The sequence below is a fragment of the Equus quagga genome, chromosome 1 (assembly GCF_021613505.1).
Source record: "Equus quagga isolate Etosha38 chromosome 1, UCLA_HA_Equagga_1.0, whole genome shotgun sequence".
Lineage (NCBI taxonomy): Eukaryota > Metazoa > Chordata > Mammalia > Perissodactyla > Equidae > Equus > Equus quagga.
The window spans coordinates 87824744-87838828 of record NC_060267.1 but is presented as its reverse complement, the minus strand read 5'-3'; the positions used below and the strand labels follow the sequence as shown (position 1 = coordinate 87838828).

At 58.4% G+C, this 14085-nt stretch overlaps 1 protein-coding gene across 5 annotated transcripts in view; it reads right to left on the bottom strand.

The window, feature by feature from the left end:
- Positions 1-337: 337 nt before the first annotated feature.
- Positions 338-14085, bottom strand: part of MVB12B (multivesicular body subunit 12B) — a 188794-nt gene continuing 175046 nt past the window's right edge. For 2 of the 5 annotated variants that reach the window (XR_006891083.1, XR_006891081.1), the window contains exons 10-12: positions 9096-9239; positions 7715-8239; positions 338-4265 (exon numbers count right to left, since the gene is read on the bottom strand). Coding sequence is in view for 1 of the 5 variants with exons in the window: in XM_046678816.1 (XP_046534772.1) it covers positions 4179-4265 (87 nt within the window). In the remaining 4 variants the exon portion in view is untranslated. Of the gene's footprint in view, positions 4266-5961; positions 6063-7714; positions 8240-9095; positions 9240-14085 lie in introns of all 5 variants that reach the window. The other 3 variants (XR_006891082.1, XR_006891084.1, XM_046678816.1) reach the window with 3 other exon arrangements.

Here is a 14085-nt window from a genome sequence, read left to right as displayed (position 1 = left end):
GAAATGCACACGTTCCCCACGCTTTTATGGCAACTGGGGTTTCCCCTTCCAGGAGCATTCCTGAGTGATGTTGCCAGAGAACGGCAGGGTTTTCTCCACCCCTCCTGAATTCTTCTGGCTTGTAACCAGGTTGCCTAAACTAAACAGGGGCAAACAAGCCCACCAGCTCTCTCTAGAAGGCTGGAAGGCCGGGGTGGCGGCCACCCACCCCTTAAGCCTTTGGCTGGCCCGGCCAGCATCTGGGACAAGCTGGAGAGGAAGCTGGAGGCCAGAGCCTGGAGCATCCTCTGAGGGATGCTGACCTTGGGTGATTTCAGAGACAGCAGCAAGCTGGGAAAAGGTTAAAACAAACGTTTATTTAACAAATTATATTAAGAAGACAATCACACAGTGAAACTTTCCTTTGCCAAGTACAAGAGTCACCTCAAATAAATAGACGTAGCAAGGACTTCGTCCTAAGCGAGGCACGGCGGCCTGTCTGAGGCCCAGGCGGTCGCGCGGCGGCTCACCCGCCCTTGGCTGGGAGCACAGCAGTCCCGTCTCCTGGTGGTGATGGCCACAGGTGCTCTGGGCCGCCATCAGAACAGGCAAGGACAGTGGGGCTGGGGCGAGGGCAGGGTGCCTGGCCTCCTCTTCCAGGCCCCAGGGGTCCAGGAGACGGGAACCGAGTCCCAGGAGCTCAGCTGTGGCGCATGGCTGCTTTGTCAGGGCCCTTCTCTGCCCTCGTCCTCAGGCTGCCCAGGTCTCCGGGGAGCTGCAGGCTGGGACCCCTTGTAAATGGGAAGGCGAGCAGCCCGGAACCTCAGGGGAGCCCTTGTTGGCTGGAGTGAGCAGGGTAGGCGGGCTCTTGCCTTGTGCTCAGCACCCATGGCGCGGTGGGGTGGTGACACCATCACGCCGGCACCAGCAGGACCAGTGGCAGCTGGGAAGTCCATTACTGGACTGGAAACAAAAAGGTCAGTGTGGGGCATGTGCTTATGATGGGCCAGCTGGCAGAGGGGGCTCTGGGGCCCGACGAGACTCGGGTCCATATCCTGTCCCTGCCACTTACCAGCTTTGTGCCTGTGGGCAGGTCTCAGCGTCTTCATCTGTAATAAAGAGCAGGTAACACCCATCTCTGGGGATTTGTTTTGAGGGGGAACGACGGGAGAAAATGTGCTCAAAGTGCCAGCCTAGCGCAGGGCAAGGAGCAGGGGCTCCATCCGTTAGTCCTTCCTGCCCCTGCCGGCCCAGGGCAGATGGAAAAGCCAGTGTCAGCAGCTTCTCACCACCAAGTGCGTGTACTCAGGGATTTGCAGGAGGTGGCCCTCGCCCCCGGGAGGCTGGGCTCTGACCTGCCATCTCTCCCTGCTGCTGCCACGGCTCCCACCTTTCCGAGCAGAGGAGGGTGTGGGATGAGAGCTCTTGGACTTGGGGTGGGAAAGACGCCTCGTTACAAATCTGCAAGTGAACCTGGAGCAGACTGGCTCCTCATCACCGTTGTGCCATTTCCAGGGCCTCTGGAGAGAGACCGGAATGTTCTGGGGAAAAGGAAGGCAGCGCTGTGCTCTGCTTAGTCTTTTCGGGAGGGAGGGACGGGGGTGATGGGGGGCCAAGGGCGAGGCGGCCGCCCTGCACGTGTCCAAGGGGCCCCCACCCTCCCCTCCCCAGGTGGCCAGAGGGGTCGTGAAGAAAAGCACCTCCCAGGAAGAAAAGAAAGGTCATGACAGCTCACCACTGCCCGGCGCCCCGGTGGCTGCATGAGCCCACGAGGGCTGGGCATGAGCACACACGCGCCCCCGGCCCCCCACACACTCGCTCACCCGCCTCTCAGAAGCCAAAGCAGGAGGGGGTTAGGAGCAGCTAACAGCTCTTCCCTAACAGCACCACTGTTTCACCGTCCCCGGCAGCCGTGTACCGCCATTCACAGTCAGCGCCAGCCGAGACCACATCTGTGATGCTGGGGTCCCTCTGGCGCACCCGGGTCCACGCAGGTCTGCCCTCTTGCTGGTGGCCCTGCAGCCCCACCTAGTTCCGTGCATCCCGGGACTGCAGGGTGGCCCCCGGGGGTGTGAATGGGGAGCTGGGTCCCCCCTCCCCCGACAGCCACTCTTACTGCCTGGCTCTGCCTTCTTGCTCCCTGACAAGGGACCCTCCAGCGTCCTCTCTGGACTTTCCAGGGCCCCTCAGAGCTGCTGAAATGCCTGGTTCTCGGTCAAGGGAGAAGGGCCCCCGTGTTAGCTGTCAGAGATGATCTCCCATCCAGGGTGTGAAGAAGAGATGGAAGGAAAATTGCATGAACCACTGGGAACTGGACAGAAGCGAGCATGGCTCTGCCCCGAAGCCTGCCAGCTGTCACCCCTCTCTGTTGAGCTTTGAGTCACATAAGTCACTTGGTTTGGGACCAGCCACCCCTCCAAAACAGCAGCAGACCCAGGTTCTCGGGACCCCGGGGGCTCCCCCGATTCCCCAGAAACGCGAGCTTATTTTAGCGGGAACGTTTGAGGTCAGCTCCTCAGCTCTTTCCTGGTAAAGCACTGACCCCAGAAAGCGCTCGCAGGGACTGTGGGCTCCACGCCGCGGCCCCGGGTCCACCAGCCACCTGCCCTCTCCTGCCAGGTGGCAGGCATGGGGAGGCCAGCCCCGCCAGGGACGTCCTCAGGTCTTGGGGGAGGTGGGGAGGGATGACCACTTCCCTGATGCGCAGAAATCAGGAGGTATCGAGATGAAGACTGAGGTGGGAGAGCCGAGGGCTCTGGAGCTGGGGGGGCTGACGGCAGGTGCATGAGGTATTTTGTGCCCCGCCCCACCTCCCTGCCAGCGGCCAGTCTCCTGTGTTGGTCAGTTCCTGCTGCACCTCCGCCACCAGCGAACCCTGCGCCCTCCTGGGAACCACAGTGGGGAGGGCTCTGTCCCAGGCCGGGCAGTGGCTCTCCTGTGCTGCCTTCCTGGTGGGGGGACCTCCCTGCTCTCCATGGCCCCCCACATGCCAGCCTCATGTCCAACCTCACACCCAAAGCCCCAGCCATCTGGCGACCCCCAACATGAGGTCTGTCCTAATTCCACAGAATGTTGGCATCTCCCAGACAGCCAGACAAGGTGGCCATGGGGTGAGGGCCGGAGCCTCCAGGGACGGCTGCTGCCACCGTTCTCATGGCACATGTGTGGGGAGCTGGACTTGGCGGCTGGCAGGGTGAGGACCTCAGTGTATCCACTGGCCACCTGTGGCAGAAACATCAGTTCTGGCCCCCGTTTGGTGACTTGGGTCAGATGGGCTTTTCAAAACAACTGTCCCTGTTAGGAGAGGCCAACAGGACACCGCCTAGCTCTGAGCAGCTGGGTGGCCATGTGTCCACATCCCTGGGCACCGGCTCACAGCACCTCTTCACCTGCGGCCCCGGGAGGGCCTCGCTGTGGTCACCAGGTCGGGGCACCAGGCCGAGGCACGTGGGCGTTCCAGAGACGAGCCCTCTGGGGCGGAGAGGGTATGAGCACAGCGTCCTCGCGTCGAGGCAAGCACCAGTCCCTCAGCTGTCTCCCCAGAAGGCAAGTCCCCTCTGTGCTGGCAGCCGGGGTGTGCTGCTCCCCGACCTCAGGACGTCCAGTGTGTGGATCGAGGGACAAGTTCCAGGGCTGTCCACAGTGCGGCAGGGAGTCAGGCTCGGGTCCACTCGAGGACCCACCGGCTTTTTCCTCCCGTGTTCCCCCAGGGTCGCCGTGAAATGCTCAGGGCACTTGATGCTGTCGGCGTGAGGGACTTGCTCCATGGCAGCCCTGGGGCTGGGGTGACCAGGGAGCCGTGGAGGGGCCTGTGCACATCTGCCATCACCCTCAGGGTCTTCCAGGAGGAAAGCAATGGCTTAGTGGTGAGTGACAAGAATGAAGGGAGCTGGTGGCATCACTGGGCGGCCAGAGCAACTGTCCAGGGCCCTCAGGGGTGACTCCTGCGGTGGGTAGGGTTGTTTGTAGGACGACTGGTCATCACACAGACACGTTAGGAGCCGCTGGTCACTACAGCACACACAGATTAGTGGAGATTAGGAACAACGTCCCCAGGGAGGTGGGGATGTCATGTCAGGCAAGCCAATGGCCGAGGATGCAAGCTCAGCTGCCCAGTCTGGTGAGCCCCGCGGGCGGACCGGGCGAGGGGGCACTCAGTAGTCTGGGCAAGGCTCTCCTCCCTGCAGGGCGCCGGCCCCTCAGGACTGGGGGATCTGCTGACACCGGGTGGGGCTGGGCGGGAGCCTGGCGGCGGCACTCTGCTCCGTGCGGAAGCTGTACTCGTACTGCAGGGGGGGGACAGGGGACAGAGAGCACAGTCAGTGCGTGAGGACACCACAGAAAACCACTCCACGGCCTCGGCCCAGCCCAGGCAGAGGCCAAGGTCACCCTGCTGAGTATCCAGCCGCAGGAAGGGCTGCCTTCCGCATCTGCGTGTGCACATGGACTGTGGGTGTGAGCTCTGTGTGTGCGTGTGTGTAGACATGCCTCTGGTGCTGTAGGGGCTGGCTGCTTTGTGACAACTGGTGCCTTTCACAGTCCTGGGCCTGTTCCCCACCGGGTGAGGCCTCAGCACCAGCGGTGCCCACGATGCCCGTGGCAGACATGCGTGAGCTGACCGATGGCCCTCCTGCCTCCAGGGCCCAGCAATGCTGCTCGTGCTCCTGCTGGAAGGGGAGTCACACGGCTGGGAAGGGCAGATCTGCGACTCCAGCCACAGCCACCAGGCTCAGGGGACCCCTGGACTTGCTGCTCTGCTCAGTGCTTTCTGAGCACCATGGTGACAGACACTCCAGGTGACACGGGACATGGAATGGACACCACCCTATACTTGCTTTCCTCTCTGAGTTCCCAGACCCACTCCCTGAAGGGCGTGCGACTGTCCTCACGAACTGATGAGGACCCGAGGCTCTGTAAGGGCAGCACCCCACGGGCCACCCAGCCTGAGCCAGGACAGGGTACCGGTGCTTGGCCCAGCCGCACGCTGGAGGCCAGAGCTTCCGGGAAGCAACCTTGGGTCACAAAAATGAGGAAAGGTGGGTCCCAAGTCTGACAGAAATTCAGAGAAGGGGCAAGGATGTCTGCTGGGGAGGGGGCACCTGCGGTTCACCTTGGAGGCCAGGTGGGAATACAACGTCCCAGCGAGGGGCAGGTGTGCCAGGTGGAAGTGTGGGCACAGGTAAGGAGGGGCCAGCGGGCACCGTGGGCAGGAGCTTCTGGGGTTGTAGCATGGGGAATGGCCTGGAACACTATGCCGAGGCAGCATGTGGTCCTATGGGTTTTAGGAATGAGGAGCTTAGACTAGGTCAATGGCTGCTGTGTATTCTAGCAGTGGAATTGCCATAAAACAGGGTTCCCCTACATACAGCAGAGTGAAGTGGAGCTGCCTAGGTGAACTCAGCCACCACCCGAGGCTGTCTCCTCGGGGGACACTGGGTGGGGGGGGCGGCTCTTAGGAAGATGGTATGGAACCATACCAGCAGGAGGGTGACTACGGGGTGCCCACCACAGGGAAGACTGCAGACCCCAGCCTCAGACTCCAACTGCCCCTGCCCACCTCCTCCCGCCGGGCGCACTGGCAAAGCCTGGCTTGCCCAGCTCCCCCAACCTCCCCAAAATGAGCTGCCTGCAACAAGGCTGAGGGCTGTGCTGAGCGAGAACAGCTAAGAGGTGAAAGGTTGGAGGGAGAGTTCAAGAATGACGGGGCGGGGGGCTGAGCCAGCCAGCACTGTGTCTTCAGCCACCCCTGCCTTATGGTCCCCTAGGGCTGATCCAGGATGGACAGACACTCAGTGAACTCATCTCTATAGGGCGGGTCATGTCAAGAAGGAAGCACTGGCGAGGATGTGGAGAGAAGGGAACCCTGTGCACTGCTGGTGGAAATGCGAGCTGTGCAGCCACTATGGAAAACAGTAGGGAGGATCCCCCCAAAATGAAACAGAACTACCATAGGATCTAGCTATTCCACTTCAGGGCTTTTACCTGAAGAAAAAGGAAAACGCTCGAAAAGACATCTGCTCCCCCATGTTCACTGCAGCATTATTTACAACAGCCCAGACGTGGAAGTGGTCTCAGTGCCATTGCTGGATGAATGGATAAAGAAGATGTGGCACACGCACACACACACAATGAAATATTATTCAGCCATAAAAAAACGAAATCTTGCCATTTGTGACAACATGGATAGACCTTGGGGACATGCTAAGTGAAAAAAAGTCAGAGAAAGGCACATACCGTATGATCTCATATGTGGAATCTAAAAAACCAAAAAAACCCCGACCGAGCTCAGAGACACACAGAACAGACTGGCGGCTGCCAGAGGTGGGGGAGGGGGGTGCGAAATGGGTGACGGGGGTCAAAAGGTACAAACTTCCAGTTATAACATAGGTCCTGGGGATGCAATGTACAACACGGTGACTATAATAATACTGTATTGCATTTCTAAGACTTGCTAACGAAGTAAATCTTAAAAGTTCTCATAAGGAAAACAAATCTAACTATGTATAGTGAGCGATGTTAACTGGACTTAATGAGGGGATCCTTTCGCGATATATACAGATATAGAATCATTACATTGTATACCTGGAAGTAATACAATGATCTATGTCAATTACACCTCCATAAAAAAGGTGGAGTGGCCTCCTGTACTCCCAGGGCTGCTGTGAGGGTGGGACGAGCCTTGGGTTAAGGGCCCGTCCCTGGCACCAGGAAAACAGTCACTGTGCATTTGTTGGCTATGCAGCCAACAAGACCTCGCCCTCATGCCCCCTAACGCCCAGGGCACAGCCCACCGCCAAGGGACGCCAGCTCTGGGGAGGCTGGTGGAGCAGTGAGCCCCGGAGACCTTCAGGCAAAGTTCAGGACAATATCGCCACCTGGTGGCTACCCGGGTGCATGACAATAGGAAAGGTTTTCTCGTTGGCTCTATCAGCACCTGCCACACCCACCCGGTGCTGGGCACTGGGGCCAGGCAAGAGTCCCACAAGGGTGGCCGGGGAGGGACACTGGCAGAGCAGGGTCATCAACCCAAATTGGGAACACAGGAGGAAGAGCAGGTTGGGGAGAGAACATGAGTGCCTTTCTGCCAGTGGCCGAGAGTGGTCCTCTGAGGAGCCCCTCGGGGAGCTGCGGGGCTGGGGAGACCTGGAGCCAGGGATGTGGGGCTGGGAACTGGAAGCACCTGCGGGGCAGGGCAGCTGCAGTTACAGGTGTGGAGATGTTGCAAGAAAAGCACCCAGGGTCAGAAGACGAGGACGGGCAGGGAGAGCAGCAGAGGCCGGGGGTGTGCTGGGGACCTCAGCAGGAGCAGCTCTGAGTGGGCGAAGGTTCGAGAGAGGGGTGCAGATGTGCACAGGTGAGTGCGGCCCCTCCTCAGGCACGCAGGGCAGGAGATGCGGGATAAAGCTATTAATGGCAGGCCGGTCAGCCTTTAACACACACCCTGGGGGGGTCCTGTTGAAATGCAGATTCTGACTCAGCAGGTGGGGCCTGAGAGCCACGTTTTTATCCAACTACCAGGTGACTGGTGGTTTGGGGACCAACTTACACAATTCTGTGACCCAATCAATGGGACCTGGGAGCAGATGTGATAGGAGCAGGCAGAGATGGAAGGGCCAGGGATATTAGAGCTGGGCAAGTGGGGGTGGGGGGGAGAGAAGTGGGAAACGGGTGAGGTCTAGGCGGAGGGCTTCCCTTTGGCTGCTCTGAGACCATGCCTGGCCTGGGAGACGCCTACCTGAGGCAGGAGCAGAGGTGAGGCAGCTCTCAGAGGAGGCAGCCAGCCCAGTGCCAGGCCCCCAGCCGGGGCACCGTCAAGTGCTGGCGGAGACAGTCGTGGGCTGTCACTTCTTCAGGGGGTTCTGCTGTGCCCTGCTGTGTGTGGCTCTGTGCCAGCCTCCTGGGGGTGTCGGGGAGTGCCTGGGGCAGTCAGCCCTCGTTGATTTGTTGGGGCTGGTCTTCCACAGGGAGCACAGAGGGAGATGGAGGCACCAGCTCCCAGATGTCCACAGCCCCGGCCTCAGACCTGGCTGCTGACGGCGGAGGGCCCAGAAAAGGGCACTTCCAGTTTCTGGATGGCAGAGTGGGTGGGAGACGGAGGGACAGCAGGACATTTCCGAGTCCGGGGAAGTGGCTGACGAGGTGGAAGTGCCTTGGTGGGGAGTCATGCGCCAGTCTTTGTGGCCAGGAGGTGGGACATGGCCACTAGGAAGTGGCCATAGGCGGGCCTTCAAGGATGCACTGCTAAGTTCCCTCACTGGGGCTGGGGGAAGGAGGGAGGAGGGAGAAGTTGAAAATACACACACTGCCTTTTTCTGACTCACAGCCGCAACACAACCCTGCCCCCACCCCAGGGGCCAGGGACTCAGGCGCACAGACTGCTGTCCCCGGGCCCCCGCCCCCTGCCCTTGGGATTTTTCCCTTTTTAGGTTATCTTGGCTGGAGAAAAGCCTTACTCCCCTCATCTCTTGTTTTCTCTAACTCCCCGAATGAAATTTCAACATATGTCCCCCGCCATAATCCCCCTTAGGCTGCGGATCACCCGTCCCACAGCCGCTGTCCTCCCCGGGATGGCTGGCCCCAGAGTGTTTGCCCAAGAGACTGGGGCCGCTTCTGGAAGCCCTTTCACTCCCTTGGGCAAACAGCGAGTACCTTTGAAGGTGGATTTGGGCTCGGATCTGTTTACTCAAGACATTAGTCTCCTGCATAAGGAAAACCTGCCCTCGCGGACAAACAGCAAATCCTTTTTGAATTAAAAAAATTTCCAATTAAAAAGCATTTGGGTTCGCAGAGCCGAGCCCAGGGGAGCGGCGCCGGGCCGCGGCGCCCTCTGGTGGACACAGGCCGCCACCGCAGCACGGCAGCGGGCCCGGCGGCCTCTCCAGGAGAGACGTCGCTGTTGGGGGCTCCGACCCGTCCCGTTCCCCGGCGGCCACACCTGCCTCTGGCCGGCAGACACTGCCACTTGACGGGATCAGACCTCCTCCAGCCACGGCGTGCGAGGCCCAGCTTCCAAGAGCCTTTTGTCACGGCGAGACCAGCTGCCCCGAGGAGGCCGTCCCAGGAGCCCCAGCCTGGCTGGTACAAAGGGGGCCACCCAAGCCCCACCCCCAACTCACAGAGGTGCGGTGAGAATCGCCTAAGACGCTTCGGGAAAGCACCTTGAGAGTGGAGAAACGAGTCCTCACGTATCCAACCAGGGATTTCACCAAAGCCAGTGACGCCTGGTCTTGCCCTGGTGCGGTGGGCTGGTTCTGGTTTAACTGGCCCGGTGGGGCAGGCATCCACATTGTTTAAAAAAAAAAAAAAGCACCCAGGTGATTTCAATGGTTAGGAAGGTGGCGAACCACTGCCTGAAAACTTTGACCAGACACAGCAGAGGGAAAGAAGGCGAGCAGACCCCCTCCCTCCCTGGTCTAGGCACGATCAGATCAGTCCGAGGGCTCCGCACCAGGAAGGGCAGGGAGGGACTGTCCCAGCATCTGAATCTTGCAGATGTGGACGCTGAGGCCGGAGAAGGATCAGACTGCTCACAGCCCCCGAGGGAGCCCACGCACGGCTGGACTAGGCCCCCAGTGGCACCTGCACCGGGAACAGGCATAGTGCTGGCAGTTCCACTGGCGTCAGGCAAGCGCAACTCTGAATCACAAGTGGGTGCAATTCGGAGGTGGTGGGGGGGAGAGGGACAGATGTGAGCCAGCGACCCATGCAGGTTGGCACCGTGCTGGATCACGGAAGGGCCTGGCGGGGGCCCAGGCCAGGCCTCAGGGACCTGGCCAGGTGATGACAGGTGGAGGGAAGGAAAGGAGCCAGACTCAAGCCAACCATAAGTGTGGTTCAGGGCTGGGTGACACTGAAGGGTGGGCTCCGCAGTCACGGAGTGTCCTCAAGGCAGATGGATGGGCCTGGCCATGCACAGTCAGAGGCAGGTGGGTGAGGCTCTGAGCAGCGGCCCCGCGTTCCCCACAGCCCACCTCTCCCGAGCCTGCCCTGGCACCTGCTCCGGGGCCCCAGGGCCCAGGCCTGGACACCTGCTCTGCTCATCACCAGTGGTTCAACCCCCTGGGAACTTCAACTACGGAAGCTTCCTCTCCTCATGTAAGGGCTCTGAGTCCTTCCCACCTGTCTCCAGAAGCCTGGTGGCTAGAACTCAGCACCCTGTGGGAGGGAAGGAGGCAGGTGCCCCTGCGAGGAGCAGGCATGGAAGTGCCCACGTCCCAGGGTGCAGGCCTCCTCTGTGTGCTAGGGGAGGGCCCATCCAGCTGATCTTGAACCCGTCCACCCTCTCAGCTACTGAGGGCAGACGGAGGACCAGAGGGGAGCGACGAGCCCGAGGCACGTGACGCTCTGTGGTCTGAGTCCTCTCGTTTTGTCCCAGGGGAGCCTTTGTCTCATACTTGGATTGTGGTTCCACAGAGACATCCGAAAAACTGGGTGATGGGGGGAGCCTGGGGTCAACATGCGTGCGGAACTGCTCTACCTGAGGAAGGCTGTCCACGTGCAGACTGGGGCACAGGGGCCGGTGGGGAAGCCGGGACTGCCCTCCCCAAACCTCCACGAGGTTCTAGAACCCCCCGGAGCTGGGAGAATGCCTTGTTCAACCTCGTCATTTGGTGAGAACCCAGCTCAGGGCTCGTGGGTTACAGCCACGACCCCTGTGGCCACTAATAAGGCGAGAGGAGTGGCAGGAGCTGCTGGGTCCCAAGTCAGGGTGCTAGGACCGGATCCTCCTATCCTGTGAAGCTGGAACCACTGCCCTTCCCACGACAGGAGAGCAGACCGATGCCAGACCAAGGCCAGCAGGGGCAGCCGGGAGGCCCTTTAACTACCACGTCCCATATGGATGATCCGGTTGGTCCCATAACAACCCCACAGAGGGTCAGCGCGGCTCCTGCAGACCGTCTGGGAAGCCGTTTCTGTGCTTCCATCCTTGCGCTCCCACTGGGCTCATGAGCTCTAACCTGAGAGCAGCAACCGGAGTCAGGAGCCCCGAGCTCCACCCAGTCCCACTGCTGGTCTCCCCCTAAATGAGGGGCTGAAAAGGGCCCCTCCACGGCTCACCTGCTCCAGGAGCAGGAACCACGGCTGTCAGGCACCAGGCCAGGCACGGAGCTGGCCTGGGGAGGGGCTCTGTAAGCAGCGCTGAGTGACTGCATGGCCAGGCACGGATCCAGCCCCTGCATCTTTCCACTGAGGCATCGGGGTCATTTTCAGCAATCCTCATCGGACCCACCCTCCCTGCTTTCCTGCTCTAAGCCTGGGACTCCCAGGAGGGGATGGCGACCCCACCCTCTGCCCTACACAGCCTGCCTCCCTGGGCTCAGTGCCAGGAGAGCCCCCTCCCTCTCAGGGCACCCTCAGCTCATGAGTAGCTTCCATTGAGGATTCAGACAAAGCATCTCCACATCCCCACCCTGGGGCCGAGTCCCAAGCCCCCTCCACCCGGAGTGAGGTTTGAATGGTTTCTGCAGACCTTTCCCCATGCGAGGTTTCTCGGGTTTCCCCTCCCCCTCCCTGCCCAACACCATTTCCTAAATGTGCCTTGGCCAGTCACACCTTTGTGCCTTTCTGAACACTGGTCCCTCTGGGACACTCTTCTTCCCCCAGGAGAATTAATCTGAAACCCCAGGGCCCCTACAGCACTTTCCACATTGTGCTTAAGTGCGGGGTCAGGAAGTGGTCTCAGCCATTGCTGCAGCTCCACAGCCTGCTATAGGCTGTGGCCCAGAATAGATGAACGAATGAACGAAGGACGGATGGGTGGACAGGTGCGTGGATGGGTGACGGGATGGGTCAGGCTCTGGGCACAGCTCAGTGCACAGGAGAGAAGGCAGCTGGCGTGAGGACTCAGTCCTCGGGCAGGCGGGGGGTCACTCCGGTTTTCGGTCTTCTGTGGAAGCAGCAGTATCATTCCAGCCCTGGGCCCTCTGAATTCTCACTGCCCTCTGAGGCTGATGGTGTGATGGCCCCCAGCCTGTGGTATTTAACTCATGCATGTAAGTACTGAGCCCAGGGCTGGTCCACATCACCCCTGCGGATGGCGGAATTCTGAGTCTAGGTGATTTCTGTTTGTATCTCTGTGCACAGGCCCTGTGCAAGTGGGAGGTTCACACATTGTTGGCCTATGTGGTGTTTAGAAATAGAAACATGGGAAAAGTTGAGAGACTCTGTGTAAAATGCCAACATTTTCCAAGCTTTCATTAAAAAAAAAGGGGGATATGCCAATTCTGGACCTCCATTCTTGCACAGCAACCACGAGCCTCACACAGGTGAGTGGAAGCTGTTTTCTTCAGAGAGGCATGCACTTTCCAGTCTGCCACAGTCCTCACCACTCCCTAGAAATGGCCCAACCTGGCAGAGTGCCAAGTGCCATTTTATCACTGTGATTGTATTTTGTGTGTGAGCTTGTGGGGTGATGTGGACAAAGTAAGGAAGAAAGTAAAATCTTTCTTGGACCCGTGACTATTAAAAGTAGGAAAATTAAAGACAGAGAAGGCACACATTTTAAGGAAAATGGGGAAAGCACATTTTGTGGTGGAACTGAAGATTTCTGCATGACTGATAAGGACACCAAATGTGTCTTGCTCTCCTGGGCCCCTCCCTTGTCACGGGGCGGCCGGCGGGCACCTGCGTGTCCAGCCTGTGTGCCCTGCCTGTGGCTCTGGGCGGGGCTGGGGACTGACAGATGCCTTTACTGCTGAATAAATGCCATTTCTGTGTCTGCAAACAGCCATGGGGGCTCGGCCCTCATCAAGTCAACATTTCAGAGTTCACCTGAATATCACCTAAAAAATGGATATTTGTATTTTCCCTCTCCTAGGTTATTTGTAGAAAAAGATTTAAAATAATACCGCTTTCCAGCCCTGACTTCTGGGTGGAAAACGAGAAGCCGTGGGGTCACTCTGGGAAGGAAGGTGCCCTCCTCATTCTTTATCTCCTCTTTATGCTCCTTTTTTACCTACATGCCAGGCAACCTTCTCAGAGTTCAATTTGGGGGGTATGACTTTAAAACTTGGGGGACGAAAGTTCCCAAAATGCTAAGAAAAGGGTAGAAAAATCCCTGAATGAAGGACTTGCAACAGACCGAATATTTATCCTGACTTCAGTTTTGCCCAAATAGGGACACAACTCACGACGGTACCCGGGCAGGAAATTCTGCCTGCCGAGCGCCACCTCTGCTTCCGCTTTATCCACGGCTCAGCCTGGTTCTCTCATCCTTACGACGAACACCCTGGGCCACCTCGGAAGCAACCTGTGTGCTGGCTGCCGCCTGGCCAACACTGCGACCCACAGAACCAAGAAGGGTGCTGGGGGAGGGGGACCCTGAGGCTCTCCGAATTAGGAGCTCTTTTAATATAATCTACCATATTAATATGCCCGTGGAGAAAAAATATGATCATCTCAATAGATGATTAAAAGACATTTATCAAAAGCCACCACCCATTTCTGATAAAAACATTTAGGAAAATAGAAATAGATGGCTAATTCTTTAACATGATAAAAAAAAAAAAGATGTCTATATATAGCAAGCCAAAATGCAGCATTATGGGTTAATATTGAAATTAGAAGCTTCCATGAAAAACACAGATAAGACAAGGGGATCTGGTGACCTGCAAGTGCCGGCCGTGGTGCCAGGGACAAGCTCCAGGAAGAGGCACGAATGCTGGAAGAAAGGAGGCTGGCACCGGTGTTTGCAGATGACACAACTCCCTGCCTGGGAAACTGAAGGAAAGCAACTGAGAAACCACCAGAAACAATAAAAGAAGCCAGTGAGAGAGCCAGCTCCAAAGGAAAATGCAAAAGTCAACAGCTTCTTGATATAGAAATGCCAGAAAATCTAATGCCAGAACAGAGCCCGTTTGCAAGAGCCACAAAAACATAAGGCACCCGGAATAACCTAGAAAGAACACCATCCACTCTGCCGAGTGACAAAAACAGACCCGGGTGGAGACTCTCCATCTAAAACGCCAGCCACTCCCCTCCCGCCCCCCCCCCCCCCCAATTTTCCTATTTATATTCACACGATTATTCTTCCAGTTGAACTTCAGACTCTTTCTGGGATGAGGGTTTCCCGTAACTGCCTTCTCCATGTTTATTGTGACTGCGCTG